The following is a 13,470-nucleotide window of genomic DNA, read 5'->3' as shown; positions in this document are numbered from 1 at the left end:
GGGATGGAAAAAAATTTTTCCATGCAAATAGAAATGAAGGAAAGCTGGGGTAGCAATACTAATATCTGATAAAATAGACTTCAAAATGAAGGCCAAAACAGACAATGAAGGTCACTACATAATATCCAAATAGAGGATATAATCCTGGTAAATATATATGCACCTAATATAGGAGCACCTAACTCTATTAAAAAAAACTTTTGGAGGACTTTAAGGGAGATATTGACAGCAATGCAGTCATAGTAAAGGGTTTTAACACCCCCACTGACTTCCTGGATAGATCTTCCAGACCAAAAAAAAAAAAAAAATCAACAAGGAAACAGTGACCCTAAATGACACATGAGAACAGATAGTCTTAATTGACATTTGTAGAACATTTCACCCTCCAAAGCTGCAGAATATACATTCTTCTCAAAAGTGAATAACAGAATGATTATGTTTTTCTTGATCTTCTTTACTTTTAAGTTTTCCTTTGTACAAGTGAAACACTAGACTTTTCATTTCAGGGACACAAGGGTCATGGAACAGGAGTGGGAGAAGGATACTGTTCTTTGACCAGAATTCAAGTATTTCAATCAATGGTAAAGGGCTCACAAGAGAAAATGGACTATTATTACTCCATTGGCTAAAAGCTGTCCCATAAGTCCTTTAAAATACACAACCAAGTATTCTCCCTGCATTATTCAAATGTACCATTTTGTTTTTCCTACTGGACCTACTGAATGTGGAGTGAACGCTGAATAATATATACCAGCCATTCCTTGCTGTGTAATCTATACATTTTCATTTTAAGAAAAATTCAAGCATAATCCATATTTTAAAAATTAGACTAGAGAGACAATAAAGGTTTTAAAGTTTTCTCTTTGAAAAGATGGTATCTTACAGTACATACAAAAATACTCTGAAAATACATACGACTTCATTTACAAAACACTGAATTAACATATTACAAGAATTACATGGTTATGGATTTTAATAAACTGAGCATGCGTTCATGAAACTTAAAAAATATTACGAAATGCATTGAAAAAAGCAGTGTAAAAAAAGACAACTCATATAATTAAATAAAAATTACAAAGGTCCTGAGCCAATTAATGGTTGGTAACAATGTTATTCAAAAATGCCTTTGGGTTCCAATAAAATCCACTGCTTATTTCTGCATGCCTAGTCTGTGAAGAAAATGTGTGAAGTTGTGGGGTAAGTGATGGTCAGGAATTATCATGCCACTTTAATTTTACACCTCAAAACTACAAGTTTGCCATACTTAAAGGTATCTTAATGTTAATGCTGGAATGAGTTGCTACTCAGTAAAAAAATACCAGCCAGCTAACAAGAATGGCATGAGATATGATATGTAACAATTTCACCATTCATATACTGATTTTTAGTATCCTGGTTCTATTTTGATAAAGATGCATTTTGAAGGCCTCCATAGGAGGCAAAATATAGAAAATTTATGTAATCACTAGACTTATCCTCCCTGGTAGCTATGGAACATATGGACAGAAAGGCACACACACACACACAAAATTTTTTTTTAAATATTCCATGTGCCAATCTGGAAAAAAATAATTTAAATCAATAGAAGACATTAAGTACATCTACACAAATGAGGAAAGCAGAAAAGATACCTCACATTCATTCATCTCATGTTTCACAAAGTGGTTTCAATGCTAAAGTAAATGTGTTAACATTTGGGAAATTACAAGACAATTTTTTTTTTCAACTTTTTCAATTTTATACAGTGATTACAACATAAGACCAAAAAAAAAAAAAAAAAAAAAGGAAGGAAAAAAAGGGGGGAGAGGGAGTTCAGGACTTGTTTTATCAGTGTCCAAAGAGCCAAGAACTGGTTCCCATAGTAGAGAATTAAGCATCAAAAGTTAAGGCAGTAAAACCTCCAACACAAAGTCATAATATTATAGATGACAATTTGACAGCACGTGATCCTCAGAGAAGTGTATGTAGCAATCAATGAGAGGATGCTACAGCATCTGCAGATCAAAGTGTGAGAGTTCAAAAACCACTTGAAGGTTGTCAGATCCATGACTATAACTTTCACCTTATTTTATGTATGACAGCCACTTCTATTTTTTAAAAAGTGGCTGCATCTGTATCACTAATGATTGCATATTCACCTAAATAAGGAGGCACTGCTTTTACCGATTAAGAGTCAGTCGAATAGAATTTTTGATGACACGAATGTTATTTGCTGGAACTGGAGATGATGAATCTGGTAGTTCTTTACTGGGCAGTCTCTATAGAAAGAAACAGAAACAAAGAAGGGAAAGCAAATGTAAGGCCCAACTAGTAAATCAGTCATAATGAGTTTTTCCCAAATCCTTAATCTCATCAACATTCAAGTAGGTGTTGAATATTTTATCCCAATGTTCATAGCATTTCTTGTTTGGGGGACTTTTTTTTTTTACAGTAAGAGATGAAAAGCAGAGGGATAGGAAGGATAAAAGTACAAAGAGTGTGATGTATATGAAAGAGGACTTTGTTAAATCAATCACTACTTCTAGACTGAGAAATACATAAAGAACATAGTCCTCCTCAAAGTCAGGCAATGGTACAGAGAAATAAGAAGAGCTTGGTCACTAAACAGGAAACTCTTGGGGTGTGAGGTGTAAAAATTTGATGCGCGGTTATATCCCTCAATTGGTTTCTGTAACACTGTTAAAGTTTTCAGGACAACTGACTTTATAGTGAGGCAAGGTAACTTCAATGATGGTGAAATTCAGGGACATGTATATTAGGGATTTTGAGAATACTAAAGATTATTAAATAATGAAGGCAAAGTCTGAGAAACTGAGAAATGAAGACACCTAAAATACAGACACTTGTGTAATGGAAACAGTATGCTAGCTTCATGTCAAAGATGATTGCAAGAGTTAAATTTTCTCTCATGTTACCTTGGCTCAGCAAATATCTGATATCCACATCTACTCAAAATAACATGAACAATTTCAAGCATATATATAAGTAGAAAATAGGACAATGAAGGCTTAGATGCCACAGCCAAGACTCAGACATTTTGCCACATTTGTTTGGTTTATGCTCTTACCCTTTGTACATGAAATATTTTAAAGCAAAACCCAGACATGTCACTTCATGCTTTCATACTTTAATATCCATTTCAAAGCTTTTTCTTCCATTATCACACCCACATTTTTTGTAACCCACTCTTATGTTAAAAGCAATTTTACAAATTCTACAACTAATACAAAACATGATGATACTTTCCATTTTGCTTTAGAACCTGCTAGGGTGACAGCTGACTGAGAAGCAGCACTGTATTTTTTAATGGGGGATTGTGCGTGTGAAAATGAGCCATTTTGTTCTTTGTTCACTATAAACTCTCAGAGAAGAACTATCTCTGATTTACACAAGACTGACTTTTGAGGACCTGCTTATCAGTTTACGATGCTTACTTATACTACATTATTAGTTTCAAATGGTATTCTTTGAAAAAAAATTTTTAATTGAAGTTTAGAGGCTCTTTAGCTCATGTTTTAAGAACTTAGTATGAACAAAAGATATATTATCAAGTGTTGGTAAGAAATTACTATGCTGGGCACTAAACTACTTCTTTAAAGGTTAAGTAAAAAGCAAAGGTTGAACATAACATGAATAAATCATGAAGTCTTAAACTACTTGTCTTTTTTAGACTTTTGAGGGACATATATTTAGGATCATATACCTTGTTTGCTATTTCCACTCTCAACTATACTGCTGGTTTTTGAGGATAGGGACAAAATCTAATTACCTTTTCCCTTCACCCAGTGCTAAGCTCTTAATAAGCTTTTTGTACCTATACATTAACTATGCATTTTAACCTACTGATATCACCTATCAGTAAGACTGTTTTACCTTTTTGCGTGAAGTATCAATAGTTGGAATAGGCATACATTCTCCCCCAATGGCATCCTAAACAAAAAGAAGAATTACATACAAGTGTAAACTTTCTCTCCTATATACAAATGCTTATTTCTACATGAAATAAAATATATCAAAACTCTACAGATAGATCTGACCCACTTTCAAATACAGTACTTTTCCTGATACATGCCTCATTAAAAGTATTTTGAAGCACACCATTATAATATATTTACCACTGATTTTCTTTTTCTGTTTTCAGCAGCACGTGATTCCTTAAACTTTGATTCAAGTCGAATAAACTAAAATATAAACATTAAAATGATTGCTATTATTACCTACAAAAATATACAAAAACCTATATAAACTAAGAAACTATTGATTAGGCTATCATCAAAACTACTTACAAACATATAAAAATTTATATTAGCCTGAATTCAACCGACCACCCTTAATTTCTAGTTTGAGTGATCTTTTGGTTAAAACAATTCAGTTTATAACAAAATAGTTTTACCACCCTCTACTGGAGGCAGAGGAGATCTACATTATAACACACAAATATGACTGTTTAGTTGCCAATAATGACTTCTGTGGAAGTCAAGGAGAAACTTATATTAATCATTCAAGTTTTCAGATACATTAATAATTTGAATTTAGGATGAACAATTAGAATTGTTCCTTTAGGGTGAGCGTAAATATTCTTTTTGAATAGTCAAATCATAATAGAACACTAAGATAGCTATGGAGAATTACAAAATTTTTTTAGTACTCTCTTAAAGTTAACTTTTAAAAAATCAACTAGTGAATCACCACTAAAGTTGCAACTTTACCTTTTCTATATCTTTTAATCTCTTTGAAGACATATCTATAGATGGGGAATGGGACCTTTTGGGCACAACATTTTTAGTTATATTTGCCATCCCATTTAGATGTGGTTGTCCCTGGATAGGGTTGTGGAGTGTTGTGATCCTAGGAATAACATTTCGTCCTACTACAGTAGGAATGGTGCACACAGCTGGGGGTGATACAGCTTTTACTACAGAGTCAACTTCTGAAAAGGAAAAAAAGAAAGACTGTAGTAATTAAATATATATGTTGTAGAATCATTACTAGCAAAAGTGTAGACACCTACTTGCACCAATGACTGGAATAGATAGTCCTTGAGCTGGCGGAACACTCAATGGCTTTTCCACAATCACAGCAGCAGGTTCAGTGTTATTCCTATTAACAGTGTTAAATTAACATCACTAAATGACTAAAATTTTACTTAAAAACACTTTTAACATTTTAGGATTACTTCTTTCGAGTACTCCTACTTTAATATTTCACTGAGAAGAGAAAAGGGGAGAAAAAGGCAGATGACCTAGTGAGAATTAAGAGAAAAAAATTTCAAAAATGTGCATTTCTGTATACTAACCTAGTCCCAAATATTCATAAACCAATAGCATGTCCCATAAGATTATCAAAAATTCTCCAGTATTTCTAAACTAACTGGTAAAAATAAAATAATTTAACAATTTTAAAAGGTATTTAGAAAAGGTATAGGAAAGTTTACATTATCCTCAAATAAACTGAAGACTGAAAGGACAATTTTGAAATACAGACCTTTCTGTTTCTCCTGAAGGAGAATTATCAGGCTTGGAAGGTTTGTTTGTAGACACTGGGGAATTAAAAGGTGTTCCATTATCAGTGTCTCTAGAGCTATCCAAACAATTGCTATCCAGAGATGATCTTTTGGATTGAGGTCCACTTGAACGATTGACATCAGAAAGACTTTGCTGAAAGGGGGGGAAAGTTTTTAGGATTTCAAAAAGCAAATGAGACTTTTCAATTCTGAAATACATATAAAACAAATTATCTTTTGTGATTAATGAAGGTGAGATTTTGGTCTTAGATTGAATTGTCTATACTGCCCCTCTTTCTTTTCAATGGGTTTTGGAGCTGTAAGAATGCAAATCAAGTGGTTCCCTGGAACCATATTGGAGAGTTAAAATTACAAACTCACCTTTTTCTTCTTTTGAAGGATCTCTGCTGGAAGATAGTGATGAAGTTGTTTTTTTTTAACATGAGTTGCTTCAATTTTCATTCCCTCCTTTAGCATGTTTATATTGTTTGCCTGTCTGTACACTGTAACAATATCAATAGGTTAAATGGAAACTTCTTTCTGAACCAAGAACTGTTTTCTTTTTCTGAAATTCATACTACTCATCACTACACAAACACAAATAACCCCTTTTACAGAACAAATATTTCTAAAACATTTTCACCAGGTCACAATCCTAATCAGATACTAACTGGTTTTCTCATGTCCAACTTCTAAGACTTTCTCCAAATAATATCTCATTAACAATATAAATATATGAAAAAAAGGTTTTATTTAAATCTTGTTTTCTGCTATTTTCCCAAAAGGAAATCTCTTCTCAAAATTACTACAAAGTCTAAGCTAATCCTTATACCAAATATCCAAGATGCAATCCAAGCTCTCCCCCTTCAGGAAGCTCTTTTACTACGCCAATCACGGAATGTCAGAAACCATCTAGAAGTACATCCTTATTATTCAGATGGGGAAATGAGGCTCGTCAGCCCTGTACACCTTTGCTGGCATCAGAATACACACAACCCTAGATTCCTACCCTGGTGCTTTTCATACCCTACAAGAAAACCAGTTTTGTTAACTACCATATAATGTAATGTATGTTAACTGTGATTAGCCAATCCTATATAATAAAAGCGTAGTATGCAAATTGTCCCCCCCCACCAGGAGCTCTTCCAGGAGTTTGACCAGGGGGCGGGGCTGGCTGGAGGAAGGGAGGGAGTACACAGCCGGCCGCTGCCAGCAGCTAGGGAAACTACCAGTGCACAAATTTTGTGCACTGGGCCTCTAGTTACATTATAAACTTTCTGAAGACAGGGATGGAAGGCTTCTATTGCATGGTAACTATTGTGAAATATGGTAAATCATTTTATCTCTTGGGGTTTCAGTATTTCTACCTAGAGAACATTTTATAAATTTATAATAAAGTTTCCCAAGCTCTTCATTTTTGAAAATTGAGCTCAAATTAGAATGGAAAAATTTATTATCTGTTTTCATTCCAGATGGCTGATAAAAGAATCACCAGAAGTGCTTTTCAACTCGCAGATTCTCTGGCTCCATTCCCAAAGTTGTGATTCAGTAGTGCTAAGGTGATATGAGGAATGTGCACTTTCATGATAAACGTGAGGGCTAGTTCAAAAGAATTTGGAAATCTCAGAGAAGTCAAATCAAGAATATTGACAGTATGAATGTACACTATCCCAGATTAAGACAACTCCAAATTTATAACAGATATAAAGATATTCCAGAGAGGTGTTATTAGGGAGCTTAATGTGAAAGACACACTTGAATAACTGTGAAACATTTAGCAACCCTGCATTGACTAATATATATTTTATGTAAAAAAAAAAAAAAAAAAAAAAAGGAAAAATCAAGTCATTTTTATGATTGTGATTACAAGCCCTGGCTGTGCACACTGAGAATCACCTGTAGAGTTTCTTTAGCCTTCTTTCTGTTTTAAAACAGATAATACATTCACAAGGTACAAAACTCAAAGGGTTCAAGGGTATTCAATAAAGTCTCCTCATCCCTGTACCCTGAACACACCTAGAAGCAACCAGTTGTTAGTTTTCTTTTTTAAAAGTATATGTCCTTCCAGAAATATTTTATTTCTACTCAAGCATGCATATATTCTTTACTTATATAAATGGTAGTGCACTATACACACTGTTCTGCAATTTCCCCTCATACTGAGTATGTCATGGAAATTGTTTCAACATGCCTTCACTTTAATAGCATAGATTTTCACAAAATGGATGTATCATATTCACTTAACCAACTGTAGAACTTTAAAAATTCAGCCAGCCAGATCCTAGGCAGATAATACTGCATTAGAGCCAAGGTTGAGAACCATAGCTCTATGATGACAAAGTCTTACCTGTATCAGTAAATGACTGTATATCATATGTCAAGTCTATGTTAACACTTTCTGCATTCTCTACTCTCCGAAAAATTATTCCAAGGAACCACATTGATACGTAATTATTGCTGTAAAAAAATTTTTTAAAATTTCCATTAATTCTTTACACTATTATAAATGCTATTTGGTAATTTAAAAACTTGGGGTTTTGTAAAAGTATAAATACAAATTTCAATCGTTTGGCCAAATTCTTAAAACTGATGCCAAGAACACTGGTAAATTACACTGTTTTGTTAAAAGGATTAAATGGCTTTGAAAATGACATACTGAATATATATTTAAAGATGCCCCAAATATAGTGATGGAGTTTTTGCTGGGGTCTATGGGCTACAAACATAGCATGTATTTTGTTTTAATGAATGACTACTCAAATACATAATGTATCATTCCCCAGCAATGCCTGTTAAACAACAGTTTCACAACTCATCTTAAACAATGCATATGTCAAATAACATTATTTTAAAAATAAAATATTAAAAAATAATTAACTCACTCTTTATAATGTTCCTTATTTCCTGGGAATGACTGGGGATTTACATGGGCAAGAGTAATAAATTCATTCCGTTCCAAGTTTCCAACAAGCACACGGATTTTAGATTCTACTAATCCAACCCTAAAATATAAGACAAGATTTTTCCATATTAAATTTGGAAACTACATCCAGGTAAACCAAACAGCATTATCAGCTATGATGCTTTACATATTCATTTAAAAAATTTAATCCAATATATTAGTGACTTCAAAATACTATTCAAGTAAAAATGACAAGTTAGTCAATTTCTTTTTTTCCCTTTTTTAAAAAGAACTCATTTATTTAATGCATTCCTGATCTAAAATACCTACGTGTAAAGACCATAAAATAGTCATAATTTGAGCATGATTGATTTCTTTCTAAATCTTTTTCCACTTTCAAATTTTATGTCTAAACTAGAGGCCCAGTGCACGAATTCATGCACAGGTAGGGTCCGGCCAGCCCGGGCCCCAATCGGGGCAGATTGGGGCTGAGCCTGTTGGAAGGAGATGGCGGGAAGTTGGCTGGCTGACCCGCTCTGATTGGGGCTCGATCAGGGTCTGGCCAGCTGGGGGAGAGGCCGCAGGCGATTGGCTGGCGGGCCCCACCCCCAATTGGGGTTAAGGGGCCTATTGGGGGCGGGGCCAGCTATGGGGAGGGGCTGTGGGCAGTGAGCCAGCTGGCCCACTCCAAATGGGGTGGCAGGTGCTGTTCGGGGGCCAGTGGCCTGGGGCAGGGGCCATGGGTGGTTGGCCAGCGGGCCCTGCCCCTAATTAGGGTGGGGGGCCAATGTGGGATGGGGCCGACTGGGGGGAGGGGCTGCAGGAGGTTGGCCGGCCAGCCCCACCCCTGATTGGGCTGGTTCGCTGGCCACAGTGGGCATCATAGCGACTGGTCGTTCCGGCCAATGGCTTTTTATATATATAGATTCTAAAGCTAATCTCAGAGGGAAGGGGGCAGAGGGGATGGGAAGAGATTAGCCAAAGAACTTATATTCATACTAGAGGCCCAGTGCACAATATTCGTGCGGGGGGGGGGGGGGGCGTGCGCATCCCTCAGCCTGGGACCACTCAGGGGATGTCCGCTTGGCAGTCATGGACATCCCCCAAGGGGTCCTTAGCACTGCCACGGTGGCGGGAGGCCACTGCGCTCACCAGCCATGAGCCCAGCTTCTGGCTGAGCAGCACTCCCCCTGTGGGAGCGCACTGACCACCAGGGGGAAGCTCCTGTGTTGAGTGTCTGGCCCCTGGTGGTCAGTGCGTGTCATAGTGACCAGTCATTTCCCCATTCAGTCGATTTGCATATCCGCCTTTTATTATATAGGACTAGAGGCCTGGTGCACAAAAATCTGTGCACTCAGGGGGGAGGGGAGGTCCCTCAGCCCGGCCTGTGCCCTCGCGCAGTCTGGGACCCCTTGGGAAATAACGACCTGCTGGCTTAGGCCCGCTTCCAGGTGGCAGAGGGCAGGCCCAATCCCTAGGTGCAGCCCCTGGTCGGGCTCAGAGCAGGGCCGATTGGGGAGTTGGGGCGCCGTCCCCCGTCATGCACAGAGCAGGGCGGATCTGGAGGTTGCGATGCCACCCCTAGTCACGCTCAGGGTAGGGCCGACTGGGGGGTTGGGGCACCGCCCCGTCACACTCAAGGCAGGGTCGATGGGGAGGTTGCGGCGCCACCCCCGTCACGCACAGAGCAGGGCCGATCAGGGGGTTGGGGTGCTGCCCTGTCACTCACAGAGCAGGGCCCATCAGGGGGGTTGGGGCTCTGTACCGTCACATACAGAGCAGGGCCCCCATCAGGGGGTTGGGGAGCTCCCCCTTGTCACACACAGAGCAGGGCCCATCAGGGGGTTGAGGAGCTCCCCCCTGTCACTCACAGAGTAGGGCCAATAGGGGAGTTGGGGCACCACCCCCTGTCACACACAGAGCAGGGCAGATCCGGGGGTTGGGGCGCCGCACCCTATCACACTCAGGGCAGGGCCAATGGGGAGGTTATGGCTCTACCCCGTCACACACAGAGCAGGGCCCGTGGGGGGGGGGGGGGAGGGTTGGGGCGCCACACTTTGTCACACACAGAGCAGGGCCGATCAGGGGGTTGGGGCGCCGCACCCTGTCACACACAGAGCCACAGGGCCGATCAGGAGGTCGGGGCGCCGCACCCTGTCACACTCAGGGCAGGGCCGATGGGGAGGTTATGGCTCTACCTTGTCATACACAGAGCAGGGCCTGTGGGGGGGGTTTGGGGCGCCGCACCCTGTCACACACAGAGCCGCAGGGCGATCAGGGGGTTTGGGCGCTGCCCCCTGTCACGCTGCTCCAGGGGCCAGGAGGCCTCGCGGCTCCGCCTGCTGATCCCGGTGCTGGGAGGCATATTACCCTTTTACTATATAGGATAGAGGACTGGTGCACAGGTGGGGGCCGGCTGGTTTGCCCTGAAGGGTGTCCTGGATCAGGGTGGGGGTCCCGCTTGGGTGCCTGGCCAGCCTGGGTGAGGGGATGATGGCTGTTTGCAGCTGGACACACCCCCTCCAGGGTGGGGGTCCCCATTGGGGTGCCTGGACAGTCTGGGTGAGGGGCTGAGGGCTGTTTTCAGGCTGGCGGGTGACTGAAGCTCCCAACCGCTCCTTTTTTTCTGTTTTTTTATTCTGGGCCAGCTTTAGTTCTGAGGCTTGGCTCCAGCTCTGAGGCCTCGGCTGCTGAAAGCAGGTTTCTGGCCTTTGTTTACCTTCTGTATTTGAAACAATGTTGCGATCCTGATGGCTGAAGCCAGGCTGACTAAAGCAGGTTTCTGGGGTTTTGTTTAGCTTCTATATTTGTTACAATGTTTCAAACTGCAAGCTCAGAGGCCGGCAACAGCAGGCGGGGAACCTGGCTTCCTCCATCACTGGAGCAAGCAAGCCTCCCTGTTCATGTCAGCTGCCTGGCTGCCGGCCGCCATCTTGGTTGGCAGTTAATTTGCATAAGGATATGCTGATTAGCCAATGGAAAGGGTAGCGGAGGTACGGCTAATTACCATGTTTCTCTTTTATTAGATAGGATATACATAGCCCATGGACACAGACAATAGGGTAGTGAAGACCTGGTATGGGGTGGGATCTGGGTGGAGGATAGAAAAGGGGGGAATTAAGGGAGGGGACACCTGTAATACTTTTTCATCAATAAAGATATATTTCTTTAAAAAGGGTAAGATATGTTTAAATAATGTGACCCAAAAAAGCTAGTAATTAGCCCTTAATTTATGAAATACACATATAATACTCTTTTAACAATAAAGATTTTTTTAAAAGGCTAAGATTTTCACAGAATTGATACTAGATATTACATTTAAAAATTCACTAAAATCACATCAGATACTCCTAAAATATCCAAAGTTTCATCAGATTTCTGCAACTTTCTATCTCACTTAAGAAATGTGACTGCTGTCAGCTATCATATTAATTTAATGTTTTTAAGAATTAGAAAGACTAGCTACAAGAACACTTTCACATTTTTTTTAAACACTAGAAAAAGCTTACACATTTTAACTGTGTGTGCTCCAACAGTAGGTATATAAAACACTGAATTATTCCTCAAGGTAATCTAAATGAGAGATTGGCAAACTTTCTCTATAAAAGGCCAGATAAAAGTTTTAGCCTCTGTGCTCCATTGTTTCTGTTGCAAATGTTCAACTCTGCCTTGTAGCAGGAAAGCAGCCATAGACAATATATAAATCAGTGGGTGATGTTCCATGGTCATGAACAAGTCATTAATCAGATTTAATAATTTTGAAAATAGAGAAAGTGTTTATGGTGGTAACATATTTATATGGTGCTTTACCATTTATAACAGTAGATAGAGAACTTGAAATATAAGTCTTACCACTCTAGATGGTTTTCTTCTGTTGATGCACTGGCAGTCAATACTATATAATGTCTATGAAGAATTTTCAGCAACAATCAGGGGAATAAAAAGCAATAAAAATTGTTAGTGTCTGCTTTTCCATCTTACTTTTTCTTTCTCCCAATGAACAAAAGAGCTAATGCAGGCACACAATTTATGAAAATCAAAACATACTTTAATTGTTACAAAATTAATTCCAGACACTGCAATGAAAAAAACAATTCACTACAAACAAAAAAACCACTAACAATGGGTTATATACTGTACTACTACAATATAGAAACTGATCACTTAGGAGTTCTGGTAACCTATTCTCACTCAGTTGAAATCACATGACAATTGTGACCTATCATTTATTAACTTTGTAATAAGTCTAATGTTATTCTTTATACACACACACACAAAATGGAAAATTTCAAATACCTATACTTTTGAAAAAAATTTGGTGGCTCAAGTAGTTTGGACCAATCTGATTTCCCTTGAAGAATTTCACCTGTGACTGCAAGACCTAAGTTTAAAGAGAGAGAAAGAAAGAGAGAGAGAGAGAGAGATTTTAAACAATGACTATCATATCTATCAGCTCCTGCATTATTGTATTACCCTACCCCCAAACCTCTAACCCCACCAAATTCTTGAGTAAAAAAAAAAAAAGTAACTTTATTATGTTCTTTCTCAGAACACAAAAGTCAACTTCAACTAGATTGGGCTGATTCCATTTCTGGCCTTAATATTATAATATATTTTGGAAAACCAATTACTGAAAAAATAAATACACATTTCAAAGAATTTTAAGAAATAACAGGCATAAGTAACTACAAAATAGAATAAAATTGTTATCAACCAAAACCTTGTGGGAATATGTAAGGGCAATAGGGTCAATAGGTTTACCTTGTTTAAATTCTTCTACCATTACTGTTCGAGTTGATGTGGACACATTATACGTAGAATTCTGTTGTGGGTAGGCAGGGGTGATTATGGGCATGAGATGATACCTATCTGATGGATTTACCTGTGAAATTAGAAGCAGAATAATTGATCTATTCTCCTATTTCAGTTGTCCTCACTTCATTTCCCCAAAAGTCTGAAGAATATGAAATATAAATTTAATACTACATTTCCTGAATTCTAAAAAGTACATATCCCATCCCCAACTACATTTATTTCTGAAGTCAGATGTGCCTGACAGTCAATG

General features: G+C 38.6%; 1 protein-coding gene and 1 long non-coding RNA gene across 10 annotated transcripts in view; one reads left to right on the top strand and one right to left on the bottom strand.

Annotated features, from left to right (window-relative positions):
* Window positions 1–8,306, top strand: part of LOC139019920 (uncharacterized) — a 44,725-nt gene extending 36,419 nt beyond the window's left edge. The window contains exon 3 of the long non-coding RNA XR_011473169.1: window positions 6,976–8,306. This is a non-coding gene — a long non-coding RNA (uncharacterized lncRNA). The remainder of the gene's footprint in view (window positions 1–6,975) is intronic.
* The window catches only part of PAPOLG (poly(A) polymerase gamma), a 41,690-nt gene that overhangs the window by 7,050 nt on the left and 21,170 nt on the right, over window positions 1–13,470 (bottom strand). For 3 of the 9 annotated variants that reach the window (XR_011473165.1, XM_070429274.1, XM_070429278.1), the window contains 12 exons: window positions 13,167–13,287; window positions 12,702–12,786; window positions 12,258–12,311; window positions 8,386–8,505; window positions 7,851–7,960; window positions 5,885–6,006; window positions 5,485–5,657; window positions 5,012–5,100; window positions 4,710–4,930; window positions 4,116–4,181; window positions 3,874–3,930; window positions 2,164–2,258 (listed from right to left, as the gene is read on the bottom strand). Coding sequence is in view for 5 of the 9 variants with exons in the window: in XM_070429274.1 (XP_070285375.1) it covers window positions 2,164–2,258; window positions 3,874–3,930; window positions 4,116–4,181; window positions 4,710–4,930; window positions 5,012–5,100; window positions 5,485–5,657; window positions 5,885–6,006; window positions 7,851–7,960; window positions 8,386–8,505; window positions 12,258–12,311; window positions 12,702–12,786; window positions 13,167–13,287 (1,313 nt within the window). In the remaining 4 variants the exon portion in view is untranslated. Of the gene's footprint in view, window positions 1–842; window positions 1,995–2,138; window positions 2,259–3,873; window positions 3,931–4,115; window positions 4,182–4,709; window positions 4,931–5,011; window positions 5,101–5,484; window positions 5,658–5,884; window positions 6,007–7,850; window positions 7,961–8,385; window positions 8,506–12,257; window positions 12,312–12,701; window positions 12,787–13,166; window positions 13,288–13,470 lie in introns of those variants that run through there. The other 6 variants (XR_011473166.1, XM_070429277.1, XM_070429275.1 and 3 more) reach the window with 5 other exon arrangements.

The sequence above is a fragment of the Myotis yumanensis genome, unplaced genomic scaffold, assembly GCF_028538775.1.
Source record: "Myotis yumanensis isolate MYYU_CA2020_CCGP unplaced genomic scaffold, mMyoYum1.0.hap1 SCAF_11, whole genome shotgun sequence".
NCBI lineage: Eukaryota > Metazoa > Chordata > Mammalia > Chiroptera > Vespertilionidae > Myotis > Myotis yumanensis.
Note: the sequence above shows the minus strand (reverse complement) of the source record. Positions and strands in the feature narration are given on the sequence as shown.